We start from the raw sequence: 14,116 nt of genomic DNA, 5'->3' as shown, positions 1-14,116 counted from the left end.
CATTTTTTTTTTCAGTAGTCCCCTCCCCCGACACGTTGTTAATTGTGCCTATTCCACAGACAGGCAGCAGAGCATTCGTCTCTGTAGCCATGGGGTTCATTTTTTGTTGTTGAGATGGGGTCTCCAACAGCCAGGCATGGTGGTGCACGTCTTTAATCCCAGCAGTGGGGAGGTAGAGGCAAGCAGATCTCTGAGCTGGATGGCAGGCCTGGTTTACCAAGCAAGTTCCCTGACAGACAGGGATACACAGAGAAACTCTGTCTTGAAAAACAAGATGGGGTTGGGGAGGTGGGGGAGAGGGAGAGGGAAAGGGAGAGAGAGCGATATCTAGACTGCCTTAGCTGTCTGTGTAGCTGACCTTACCTACCCCCCCCCCATCACCACCTTCCAAGTAAGTTAAGTGTGGGGTTTGCAGGCTCTTCTTCCACAGAGACTCGGTTTTTCCTTTTTGCTCTAAAATTTATTTATCTTTCAATAGCTTTCCCAGAAGATTTTAGAAATGGAAGAGAAAAGATAAAAATGAAGAAAAATATTGTTTTTTAAAAAGTACTTTTAGGCACTAGAGAGATGGCTTAGTAGGTAAGAGTACTGGCCGCTTTTCCAGAGGTCCTGAGTTCAATTCCCAGCAACCACATGGTGGCTCACAACCATCTGTAATGGGATCCGATGCCCTCCTCTGATGTGTCTGAAGACAGCTACAGTGTACTTACATATAATAATAAATAAATCTTTGAAAAAAAAACCTTTTAAATTTTATCTATCTTTCATGTGTGTGGGTGTGTATGTCAGCAGCGGAGGTCGGAGGACAGCCTATGGAAATCAGTTCTCTTCTTCCACAACACCAGTCCCAGGAATGGAATTCGGATTCAGATCACTGGTCTTATCACCTTTACTAGTTGAGCTATCTTGCCAGTCACTGCCAATAATATATTTTGTTCTTGCAAGAGCTGAGAATCGAGGCTAGAGGGATGGATGGTTCTGTTGGCGAAGAGGTTGCAGTTCAAATATAAGGACCTCATGTAGTAGCAGGGCATAATGCCGACACCCCTCCCCCAACACCCACCCACACTAAAGAAATAAGTGAACAAATAAATAAACAAGTAAGTAAGTAAGTAAATAAATAAAACCATTAAAAAATTGAAAACCCAGACAAACGGGATAATTAAGGACTAGAATTGCCGGGCGTGGTGGTGCACGCCTTTAATCCCAGCACTCGGGAGGCAGAGGCAGGCGGATTTCTGAGTTCGAGGCCAGCCTGGTCTACAAAGTGAGTTCCAGGACAGCCAGGGCTATACAGAGAAACCCTGTCTTGAAAAACCAAAAAAAAAAAAAAAAAAGAAAATAGTTTTTTGTTTGTTTGGTTTTTATTTATTTATTTATTTATTTATTTATTTATTATTAGTATTATTTATTTATTTTTTTTGGTTTTTCAAGACAGGGTTTCTCTGTATAGCCCTGGCTGTCCTGGAACTCACTTTGTAGACCAGGCTGGCCTCGAACTCAGAAATCTTCCTGCCTCTGCCTCCCAAGTGCTGGGATTAAAGGCGTGCGCCACCACGCCCGGCTTTGTTTTTTTTTTTTAAAGAGTAAGTTACTTGGGATGCTAGAGAGATGGCTCAGTAGTTAAGAGAACTGGCTGTTTGTGTAAAGGACATGGGTTCAATTTTCACCCAGATGAGCTCACTGCTCACAACTGTCTGTAACTACAGTTCCAGAGATCTGACACCCTCACACAGATATAGACGCAAGCAAACCATAAAAATAAATACATCTAAAAAAAAAAAAAAAGAAGAGCCAGGCGTGGTGGTGCACGCCTTTAATCCTAGCACTCAGGAGGCAGAGGCAGGTGGATTTCTGAGTTTGAGGCCAGCCTGGTCTACAAAGTGAGTTCCAGGACAGCCAGAGAAACCCTGTCTCGAAAAACAAAACAAAACAAAACAAACAAAACAAAACAAAACAAAAAAAAGGAGGAGAAGGGGAGGAAGAGGAAGAAGTTGTTACTTGGGGGAAAAAAAAATCACATTTTTTTTTTCCCACAAAACGCGTGAGCTTGCAGGGTTTGCTTGCAGGGTTTGCTTTTCCCAGTTAGTGAAAGCACATTTTAGATTTCCCTAAGAGAAGAAAACAATTCCTTACTAGTCAGTACATCCACCTTGCCTATCAGCCTGCAGTCCTTTACTCTTGCGGTTGGATGTCATTCCTGTTAGTCACAAAGCCATGCTGATCAAGCCTACCAAAACCCAGTCCTCTAATAGCAGCACTGCCGGCCAGTTCAGCATAAAGTCCATAACCCAGGAATGGCTGCTTCCCATCAGACATGCAAAGTCCTCTTGATTTCAATTACAATTGAGTGAGATTTGCAAGGGGAGGAGTATAGACCCGGAATACTTTTCCTTGGGTTTACTCAGAACCTAGCAAGAAAGAAAGATGTCTTCACTTTGGTCTCATCTGTAGTATTTTTTTGTTCCATTGTTTTTTTTTTTTTTTTTTTTTCGAGACAGGGTTTCTCTGTGTAGTCGTGGCTGTCCTGGAACTCACTCTGTAGCCCAGGCTGGCCTCGAACTCAGAAATCCACCTGCCTCTGCCTCCCGAGTGCTGGGATTAAAGGCGTGCGCCACCACGCCCGGCTTCCATTGTTTTTTTGTTCATTGTTCCATTGTCCCCTTTTGGGGACAGAGGATTGATTGAACTTAGGACCTTGCACATCTTCCACCGAGTTATACTTTCTCTCTCTCTCTCTCTCTCTCTAAAAAAATATTTATTTTATGTATATGAGTACACGACTGTATCTGTCTTCAGACACAGCAGAAGAGGGCATTGGATCCCATTACAGATGGTTGTGAGCCACCATGTGGTTGCTAGGAATTGAACTCAAGACCTTGGGAAGAGCAGTCAGTGCTCTTAACCACTGAACCATCCCTCCAGCCCAATAACTACTGTCTCTTAACCATTTTCCTTTGAGGAACAATTGTGAAGGACCTTGGAACTGGGCAGACAGGCTGATGGATGTACTTTCTATAATGTTGGATGTGTCCAGGGAACCCCGTGCAGCTATTTGATTTTATGTCCAGTTGTTGCAGTTTTGGGCTGGCTATTTACCAACTCTGCATTCAGCATGCCTTTTCTAAACTCATTCTCTGAGCCGTAGTCCATAGTCCCAGCACTTGGGAGATGAGGTACATGAGTTTCAGGTATCATGAGTTTGACACCAACCTGGACTACCTTGTCTTAGGACAAAACAAGACCGACCCACATGCTGTGTTCTTGGCTCCATGCTGGAAACTGTAACAACACAAAGGGTTGGGTGTTGTGAAACATTAATGGATAGCTTTTAGAGAAGGGGTAAAACCATGACTCAGTGCAGGAAAGGTGAGCAGGCTGCCAGGAATTTTTATTTCATTCATTAAAAGACTGAACATGGTGAGAAACCAGGTGTGGTAACAAACACCTATAATCACAGACTTCAGGAGGCCAAGACAAAAGGCTCTTGTTCTGGGCCAACCCAGGATAGAGCAAGTTCCAGGCTATGAAAAAACCTGTCTCAGAATAAAAACACAAACCAACAAACAAGAGCAGGAAGATGTTACAACCAGTGCACATGAGAAGTATGACTAAGAGCAGTGTATGTTTCCTTGGGACATCGATTTGTTTCTCTGTGAGCATCAGTGACTTTTGTTGCTGAGGCTAAGAAGTGTGAGTGATACTGTTAGCCTCCTACTCGTGATCCTCCTGCCTCAGACTCAATATGCTGAGATTAAAAAGCATGCACTACCATACCTGGACATGTTTATTTATTGTGTCTGTGTGCCTGTGCATAGGTATGCACACACACATGAAGTGTAGGCGTACAAACCACAGTGCATGTAGAGAGGTCAGAGAACTATTTGTAGGAGTGAATTCTGTCTACCAAGTTGGTCCCTGGGATCGAACTCGGGTAGTCAGGCTTGGCTGCAAGTGCCTTTACCCACTGACACATCTGGTTGGGCGGGATGATTTCGTCTTAATTGTAGAAAAGGTTAGAGACGAGAGTAAACTGTACATGGTGTGATATAACAATGGATATCAGCCCAATAAACACAAGAGACAAAGATGAATTACAGCTGTTGTGAGGCCGTGTTTTATGAACCTCCCGGAGGACAAGTCAACTTGTTATGTCTTATATGGACCAGGCAGAGCCCCTCAGCTGTCTGACAACTCATCTGTAGTGCAGAGGCCTGGGAAGCAACGGTAAAATTGCTTGTCTGTTTCCCTTTTGTTTACTTCTTGGCATGTTTGTACATGACATGGTGTGGGACTCAGTTCTCCTCCAGCGGGTGGGTCTCACAAATTGAACTCCCAGGTGCCAGGCTTGGCTGCAAGCACCTTTACCCTCTGAGCCAACCCAACAGATTGGTTTCTGCTTGTTTTCCATCAAGAATTTTCTTGCTCAAAGCCAAATGGGGAAAGGACAGGGTGACAAGTAAGAGGTTACCATGGGAACTGGATGCTTTCTGTTCTAATTACTTAATCTGAGAACGCAGAGAAAACTCTGTTGTATGTTGCTGGGCGGCTTTGGGAGGGGATGGCCAGTCTCCTTTTTTGAAATTTAGTCGGCCTTAGGATAGAAGAAGAAAAGTGATTGAATTCTTTGGTCATTCTACTCTACCAAGACTAAAATAAATACGTGTTCCCGGGACTGCCGAGCCACCCCCAGATGTTCCCTGCCTACTCCGAGCATCCTAGACAAAGGAGATAAAAACACTTCTCAACTTGAAATGCAGAGCTAAGCTTGTGATTTGCGTCACTGGTTAGCCCACTTCACGCAGCACGTCTATTTCAGCCTTTCCTGTTCCTTCTCTTCAGTCACCCTCAGACTCGCTCCACCCCCCACTCCCGGAAGTTATAAAGTCCTGGCAACTTTACCTACTATTTATTTCCTATCTCTAGGTTGAGATTCCCAACTACTCACACCCGTGGTTTAAACTTACTGTAAACTGGATGAGGTGGGAAATGCCCGCAACCTCAGCATCCAGGTTTTCCAGGTGGTAAGGATGGGAATTTACAGTCAATTTGGGATATACAGTGAGATTTGAAAAATATTTGTAGATTTTTCTCTGTGCCTCTGTGTGTGTGCTTGCTAAAGCATGAGTCAATTGGAGAATGAGTGAGTGGAGGAGGGGAGGGGAGATAAGCCTTTATTATATAGTATGAGATTATGCTTGTTGTTAGTTTAGTTGAGGCCCTCTTAAATCAATGCCTTAAAATGCAACGTGTCCCCAGCACTCTTAAAGTCTTTCTAAAACTCTATGGCGCCGGGCGTGGTGGCGCACGCCTTTAGTCCCAGCACTCGGGAGGCAGAGGCAGGCGGATTTCTGAGTTCGAGGCCAGCCTGGTCTACAAAGTGAGTGCCAGGACAGCCAGGGCTACACAGAGAAACCCTGTCTCGAAAAACCAAAAAAAAAAAAAAAAAAAAAAAAAAAAAAACCAAAAAAAAAAAAAAAAACCTCTATGGCTAATACATGAACAATTTTAAATGCCCTTGTACGGCTGGGAGATCATCCATGCTCAAGTCTTGAAGCCCCTACAGGCATCTTTATTTTTGTTTTTGTTTTTTTCTTTTTTTTTTTTTTAATTTGATTTACTCATGTATGAGCATTCTGTCTGCATGTGTACCTACCTGCATAGCTGCAGGCCAGAAGAGGGCATCAGATTGCATTATAGATGTTTGTGAGCCACCAAGTGGTTGCTGGGGCTTGAAGTCAAGACCTCTGGAAGAGCAGCCAGAGCTCTTAACTGCTGAGTCACCTCTCTAGGCCCCAGGCTTACATCTTAAACCTTGTCTCTTGAGTTGCTTAGGAATTCCTAGCCTTAGTGACTGCCCTGCTGTGTTTTCTTTCTGCCATCAAAACTTAAACCAAGGGGCTAGAGAGATGGCTCAGTGGTTAAGAGCACTGAGTACTCTTTTAGAGGTCCCGAGTTCAATTCCCAGCAAGCACATGGTGGCTCACAACTATCTGTTGTGAGAGATCCATGCCCTCCTCTGGTGTGGCTGAAGACAGCTACAGTGTACTAATATAAAACAAATAAATAAAAGTTACAAAAAGCAAGGCAGTGGTGGTGCATGCCTTTAATCCCAGCACTTGGGAGGCAGAGGCAGGCAGATTTCTGAGGCCAACCTGGTCTACAGAGTGAGTTCCAGGACAGCCAGGGCTACACAGAGAAACCCTGTCTTCAAAAACAAAAGCAAAAACAAAAACAAAAAAAAAAAACAAAAACAAAAAAAAAAGAAAAGAAAAGATTTCATCAAAGCTGGCCATTATGGTCTACGCCAGTTATTCTAGTGCTTGAGAGGCTGAGGAAAGAGAATCTCAAATCCAAGGCCAGCCTTGACCCTTCTCTAGCAAGTCTTGGTGGGTGGTTCCAGCTTTATATAGCAGTCCTCTTATCTCTGATTCTACTTTCTAGGGTTTCACTGCAGCCAATCATTGCCCCAAAGCACTGAATGAAAATTCCAAAGAGAAACAATACATATGGTTAAATATGCACCGTTCTGGGTAGTGTGGGGAAGCCTTCGCAGTTCTACTCCATCCTTCCTGAGCCTTCATCCAGCCTGTCCGTGCTGTAGGTGACTCAGTCACTTAGCACCAGGCTGCTCTTACATGGCTGTCTAGATAGTGTAGCACTTATGGCAGATTCAACAGTAGAAATGGTGAAAATTTGGAAACGCTGAGGAGAAGACATAAAAAGGTCTTCCTTCAGTCAAAGGTGAAAATTCTTGCCTTTAACAGAGAAAACAAACAAACAAAACACCATGTGCTGAAATTGCTATGGTTTCTGGTAAGACTAACTCTTTGTTCACTGAGACAGGGTCTCACGTCACAAAGACTGTACTACTCCTTCTCTTTATGAAGCTGAAGACGACCTTGAATTTCGATCCTCCCATCTCCATCCAAGTGCTGGGATTGCATGTGTGCACTGCCGTGCTCATTCTATTTGACGCTGTGGGTTGAACCCAGGGCTTTGTGCATTCTATGTCAGCAGTCCAGGAGGACTGCTTACAGGAGGAAGTACACTGCTTCCTCCAATCTTTTCCTTTCAAATTATTGGATGCCTTTCATGGGTGCTCCAAGGAGGCAGTGATATGTTGACCCCCTCACAGCTGTATCATGGCACCTAGAATGGCATAATGCTAAATAAATCTGTAGGGTCTGAATGACCGGATAAATGATGCCCACCCATCACCAAAGGTAAGTTTGGAAACTGTGACCACAAAGCCACTTGAGTGGTGTTTTTAAGCCTATATTAACTTCTTCGCTCCTGGAATCGTTCAAATGTATAATTCAAAAGCTCTTTTCTCCCCCTCTTCCTTTAAATGAAAACTTCTGGGCAGAAGTTAGATGTGTGGTTGTGGGTACTTTGAGTGAGTGGGGATAAACACAAGCACCACAGGAGAGAGTACTCCAGCGAGATTCGTTAAATATGGTGGGAACATCTATTCCACCGGGTGACTGATGACATCTGTAGACACTACTGCTGCCAGGCCTTGAGTCAGGGAGAGAGGTCGGCTCAACTCTGATTCAAAGAATAAAGCAGGGCCTTGAATTATAAAGAAACATCAGAGGTAAGAGAGCTGCTGCCTCTATTGAGTGGAGAGGATTGGTGTTGAACAGCCATCGCCGTGATTTGATGTTGAAGATGGGCAGATACTGAAGATGGGAACTATGTAGTGAACTGACTAGACAGGACTCTCACTCAAAACAGATTCCACCAGGACAGAAAAGGCAGCCCCAGATCATGAAGAACCTGGGGGTCTGACTGGAGTCAGACTCTGGAGAGAGTCTTTTTCAGGCTTGTTTGTTGGGCTTTTCTTCCAGGAACACAGAGCCACTTACTGTATTCAGGGCTGCGACTATCATGTCTATGACTGACCGGGACCTTCTCCGAGTAAACACATTCAGGTTAAGGTGACCTTGCTCTGCAGAGAACAGGTCGCCTTTGGAGGACGTGCTAGGAGAGAACAAGATGACAAGCAGAATCACACAACAAGGTGACACCAGCAGCCGTGTAGGCAGGTTAAAGACTCCAGCGTGATCATGAGAGGTATTTTTAGTGGAAACCTTAGCTTCTCCCAGTACAAACCATCCTATGAAATTAATAACGGGGACATCCGGAGGGAAGGACACCCTTTCCTCCTCTCTTTAAATCAGAGAGAGGGGAAAAAGCAAAGCGCCATAAAAAGGAGGCAAGATTAAAAGACTCTGAGCAAAATCTTTTTTTTTTTTTTTTTGGTTTTTGGTTTTGGTTTTTTCAAGGCAGGGTTTCTCTGTGTAACCTTGGCTGTCCTAGAACTCACTCTGTAGACCAGGCTGGCTTCGAATTCAGAAATCCACCTGCCTCTGCCTCACAAGTGCTGGGATTAAAGGTGTGTGCCACCACCGCCGGGCAAAATCACAAAATCTTATTTCACATAAGACATGTGGCACTCTATTATTAATCAAAAGCAGGCATTATGCTAGACCATTTTGCCCAACCCTAGGCTAAAACAAACAATATGAACATATTTAAGGTCGGATAGGTCCCGCTTTGGTATTCAGTAGATAGGTATATTAAACGTATGATGAGTTTGTGAACTTTCCTGTTTGTTTATGGAAATGTAACCATGTCTAAAGTTGAAGAGCATTGCTGCTTATGAAAAAAATTGCCCAGTAGGGTGTAGGACATACTTCCTCATTTACAGAGTAAGTTCTCTTTTTTCTTTTCTTGGTTTTTTTTTTTTTTTTGAGACAAGGTTTCTCTGTGTAGTCCTGGCTGTCCTGGAACTCACTCTGTAGACCAGGCTGGCCTCGAACTCAGAAATCCACCTGCCTCTGCCCTCCAAGTGCTATGATGAAAGGCATGCGCCACCACTGCCCGGCCAGACTAAGCCCTAAAGACAAAGATGGGTTCAGAAGAGTGGCGTCAGCTGCAGACACACAGCAAGAACAGACCTTATGAAAGGACATGCCACACATCTCGGATAGCAGGTGAGAAATGCCAGGACCTCTCACAGTGGGTATGGTTGCTTAGTCACTAGGGTAGACCAAGACCAAAAGCATAGATGCTCCGTAAATGCATCAGCAAGGCTGGTAAGAATAGAACACATCCTGGATTTTAAAACGCAGCAGCACACCCCCAAGTACTATCTGTGACTGACGGGCGTTGATAAAGAATTAGGTTTCCTATCCACTCATTATTCCAATCTTCCTCCATCAGAGAGTCTTAAGAAAAAGGTAAGTCTGAATAAGAGCAATAGTAAGTCACTGTGTAAGTGAGTGGTAAGTGTCTGAATGAGGACGAGCCTGGCTGCAGGCAGTCAAGGCAAAGAAGGATGGAAGGATGGTAAGCAGATTACTTAGCCCTGGTGTCTAATGGCAGGAAGCGAGGGGTGCCCCGGGAGTCCGAGCAGGCAGCATGGGGTGCCCCCGGAGTCCGAGCACTACAACTTCTGCCCACACTGCCAGAAGCACAGGACCCCATGCCCATCACAGCCCTCCCCACATTGAGTGTGGAAGTCCCAAGACTGCTTCTTTATTTTCCAACTTCAGAGCCAGCATCGGCTGTCTTGTGGAAGAGTCGGTCGTGGTCACATCTGGGAGCGACACTGTCGTTCCTGTCCCGTATGTGCACCTGTGTCACATGTCATCTGTCATCTTCAGAACCTGGAAGTTATGACTTCGCAAAGCCAAGGCCTGCTTAGGTGACGACAGTTTTAGAGAAGCAGGAGGAAGAGAATTCTGGGCTTTGAGTTCTGCTCACCAGACCAGGGCATCAAGCTGCTGCATCTTAGCCCGCTTCTTAGATGAAGATGTTAACAGCGCAGACTTCCTTTCCCAGTGTCTGGTGCCTCTGGATTAGATCCTCCTAATACAAATACTCTTCTATTTTCCCTGCTTTTTGGAGACAGGGTGTTACTATGTAGCCCAGGTTAGCTTCAAACTAGAGTTCTTCTTGCCCGTGCCTCCTGAGTGCTAAGATTATAAGTGTGTGCCACCTGGGTCCTTTTTCTCTAGTTTTGTACATGAATTCATTCAGGTTGCTGTTAGATGAGAAAACAAACTCTTCCAGTCCCATCAAGAATGATGTGAAGGCTAAAGAAGGTGACGTGAGGGCAGAAAGGAGAGCAACTGTAGCTAGGGGGGTACTTACCACTTTTTGGTTCCCTTCATTATCGGTGAGCAGCCATTCAATGTCCAGGGTGTCTTTCTCAGGAAGCCCCAGTTGATGGTGACAGGGCAAGGTAACCTTTTCCTCTGCCACTCTCTTGATCTCAGTGTGAGTTCCCAGCGTTCCAACATAATAGGATACTGGAAAGAGAGAGAGAGCAAAACCCTCTAATGAGCGATGCAGATGCTGGATGATAGCCCGGACCGGCAGAAATTGCAACAAAAAAGCCTTGGGAGAGCCTGTGGGCAAGGAGGGGGCGAGTCAAGGCTTCGGGATTCTAGGCTTGCAAGCACTATGCCTGCCACTGGCTCCTCACAATTGCAGAGGCAAAGAGTCTTCAGCCGCCATAGATTTCACATTGCTGCCTGTGTTCCTTCCTGGTTAATCTAGTTGGTGTTTTGTTTGTTTATTTGGCAACATTGTTTCACGGTATAACTGAGCTGACCAGGCGTGTACTATCTAGTCCAGGTTGGCTTTTTGCAATTTCCCCACCTCACTAGCAACCATGGTCAGTTCCCCTTATTAGTTTTGCGGTTGTTATTTGCTTTTTAAAATAAGTTATGAGGTAATTGCTGGGCCTGGTGGTATAGCCTTACAGCCTAGCGATTAGATGGCTAAAGCGGGTAGATGAATGGATTCAGGTAGGCTCAGGCTGCAGAGGAGTTGAAGGCCAACCTTGGCAACTTAGTGAGACCCTGTCTCTGAATAAAAAGAGTGAGCCAGGCCGTGGTGGTGCATAATCCAATTCTCAGGAGGCAGAAGCAGGCCCATCTCTGTGAGTTTGAGACCACCCTGGTCTACAAAGTAAGTTCCCAGACAACCAGGGTCACACAGTGGGACCCTGTCTCAAAAATACTAAATATGGAAGAAGAAAAAAAAAAGGCGAGAAGCCTGTGGATCTAGCTTAGTGGGAGGGTGTTTATTTAGCTTGTGAGAAGATCTAGGCTCAGTTCCTTTTTTTGTTTTTTTGTTTTTTGTTTTTGTTTTTTTCGAGACAGGGTTTCTCTGTATAGCCCTAGCTGTCCTGGAACTCACTCTGTAGACCAGGCTGGCCTCGAACTCAGAAATCTGTCTGCCTCTGCCTTCCAAGTGCTGGGATTAAAGGCGTGCACCACCACTGCTGGGCAATAGGCTCAGTTCTTAGCACTCAATAACAACATAAAACAAATGATATAAGTCAACAGCTCCTTTTGTTTTTCATTTTTTGTTTATTTCTTGAGGTTTCTCTCTCTCTGTCTCTCTGTTTGTCTCTGTCTCTCTGTCTCTCTCTCTGTGGCCCTCTCTGTCCTGGATCTCACTCTATAGGCCAGGCTGGCCTTAAACTCAGTATCTGCCTGCCTCTGCCTCCGGAGTGCTGGGATTAAAGGAATGTGCCACCACTGCCCAGTCACAACCATGTCTTTCATCTGTCTTCTAGCAGCGGCTTCTGGAAGGATGGCACTCACGGAAACTGCATCAACACAGGCAGCTCTAGTTCCTGAAGTTACAGGGTCAAAGACCCTGAAGCCCAGGAGAGCCTTCTTATTTTCAAATGAGCTGCTCTAACCCCAGAATGATTTTCTGCTTTCGAGCGGCGTGCATTTCGGAGAATGAAAACATTACAAACACCATTGTACTATAAAGGGAAATTATTCATGCTAGGAGAATTATGTAAATCTAGAGAAGTTCATGGGCATCTAATTACAGGGTTCAGGACAGTCTTCCAAGGGCTTGGTAAATATTAGAAATGTTGTATGGAAATCATCTGTCTAGGATAGGGTAGCATTTCAAAGTTCTAAAAGAAAGGAAACTGCTGTTATCACTGAGTGCCTTGCTAGTCATGCTGATACACATCTATAACCGCAGCTACTTGGGAGGCTGAGTCTAGATGGTCACTTGAACTTGAGCATGACAGTCAGACCCTGTCTTTAAAATAGAGAAAACAAAGGTCAAATCCATGTGCCCCTAGTCCCATCACTTGGAGTCTAAGGTAGGAGAATCAAAAGTTTGGGGCCACCTGGGCTAAAAAAAAAACATTAAAAAGATGGGGTCAGGGGCTGGTGAGATGACTCAGTGGTTAAGAGCACTGACTGCTCTTCTGAAGGTCCTGAATTCAAATCCCAGCAACCACATGGTGGCTCACAACCACCCATAATGAGACCTGATGCCCTCTTCTGGCGCATCTGAAGACAGCTACAGTGTACTTATATATAATAATAAATAAATCTTTAAAAAAAAAAAAAAAGATGGGGTCAGAGAGTTGGTTCAGCAGTTAAGAGCACTGGCTGTTCTTCCAAGCCAGGATTCCTGCCTCTTCTTATCACGTGTACCCCAGATGTCAAGTTCTTTTAGAACAAATGTGGTACAAAGTGCAAGGCTGTGAGATGCAACCCACGTGTTACACTCATATTTGAACAAATGTGTGTGTGCCAAGCTTATGTAGTGCAACCAATATAGAAATAACTTTTTTTAAAAAAAGATTTATTATATGTAAGTACACTGTAGCTGTCTTCAGACACACCAGAAGAGGGCATCCGATCCCATTACAGATGGTTGTGAGCCACCATGTGGTTGCTGGAATTTGAACTCAGGACCTCCAGAAGAGCAGTCAGTGCTCTTAACTGCTGAGTCATCTCGCCAGCCCAAAATCATACTTTTAAAATCATACTTTTACTGCCTATGTGAGAGGATTTCCTGTAAACTAACATAGTTTTGCTTTTGGTTTTTGCTTTTGTGAGTCTGAATACATAGCAGATAGCCAGTCAGCATTTAGACCTATTTTACTTTTGAGTGAACCTTGGCACAGGGGAGGAACATCGTGAGATGAGGTCCGGTTAAATCATTTAGAGTGGAAATGCTCTATAACATTGCCGGTTCTCCTTCAGCCTACATGGCAGCCCCCAGGAAAGCGGAGAAACTGACTGCTCTGTACTGTGTTGGGCTTGGCCGAGGATGTGCCAGCTTTCATTCGCCGCTGAAACCCGCAGAGTTGTCTTAGCCTCCTGCAAAGCTCAAGAACCTTATACCACCCTCTTGCATCCAGGAGGCCCTTGCTATATGCAGAATAAACAAATGCAAAGGCTCTGCTGTGAGACTTGCGGAGGGAGGCCACTAGAGGGAAACAAAGGCCCAGATTTGGCCGATGTCCCCAGAGGGCCGGAACACGGTGGTGGGCGGTGTGCACTGCGCTCTCTAGCTTCTATTTATAACACATCCAGAATTAAATACAGCAGCGCCAGGAGGGTGCCTTCGTGAATACAAACGACTTCAGCGAGGCAGGGAGTGTCAACCAGAGCCTACTGATCTGCCTTGTTTCTTGAACCTCAAGCCCCCGCCACCCTCCTCCCCCCCCCCCCCCAACTCCAAGACGCTACCAGATTTCTGGGATTTTTTTTTTTTTTTTTTGTCATCTTAAGAAATATTTTTTTACCATATGTTGAATCTACAGTTTGAGCTGGCAGGGGCCTCGGTAGTGTTTGTGGAAACTGCTTGGCATGTGCCTGCCATCTGGTGGGTGAGAGGGAATGGGCAGGTCCAGCCACCCTCTGGCTGCTAGCATAGGATTCCCTGGGCAACAGGGATCAACCTTAGGGCGAAGAAACCCTTACAGTCGGTATAACTTAGGAGGAGATCACAGCCTGGCCAAGCTAGTGAGTTGCAGGGGTTCAGGGAAGGGAAGAATTTTTGAAATTTTTGCTGTAGTATTTATCTATAGGAAGCGGGGTTGGAAGGAGGGTTTGGAAAGAGGCTTCTTGTGTATATGCAAAACGCCTTCCTGGAAGCCTTGGGCTTTCCCTAGTGGGGATTTTACGGGCAACTCAGACACTTAACAAGGTGCTAGTGGGAACCTCTCAGCCTTAGCGTTATCAACAGCCACCACCACCCCCCCCCCCCCCCCGGCCTGGGGTCAGCTGCCCTGGAAACCGCGCTCCCTCCGTGCTCCTCCATGCTGAGG

General features: G+C 45.3%; 1 protein-coding gene across 1 annotated transcript in view; it reads right to left on the bottom strand.

Annotated features, from left to right (window-relative positions):
* The window catches only part of Clmp (CXADR like cell adhesion molecule), a 100,955-nt gene that overhangs the window by 14,131 nt on the left and 72,708 nt on the right, over positions 1-14,116 (bottom strand). Inside the window, exon 2 of the mRNA XM_021172772.3 lies at positions 10,165-10,322. Within this exon, the coding sequence (XP_021028431.1) occupies positions 10,165-10,322 (158 nt within the window). The remainder of the gene's footprint in view (positions 1-10,164; positions 10,323-14,116) is intronic.

The sequence above is a fragment of the Mus caroli genome, unplaced genomic scaffold (genome assembly GCF_978045245.1).
Source record: "Mus caroli unplaced genomic scaffold, Mus_caroli_1 scaffold_11, whole genome shotgun sequence".
NCBI classification, from domain to species: Eukaryota; Metazoa; Chordata; class Mammalia; order Rodentia; family Muridae; genus Mus; species Mus caroli.
This window is presented reverse-complemented; position numbering and strand designations above follow the sequence as displayed.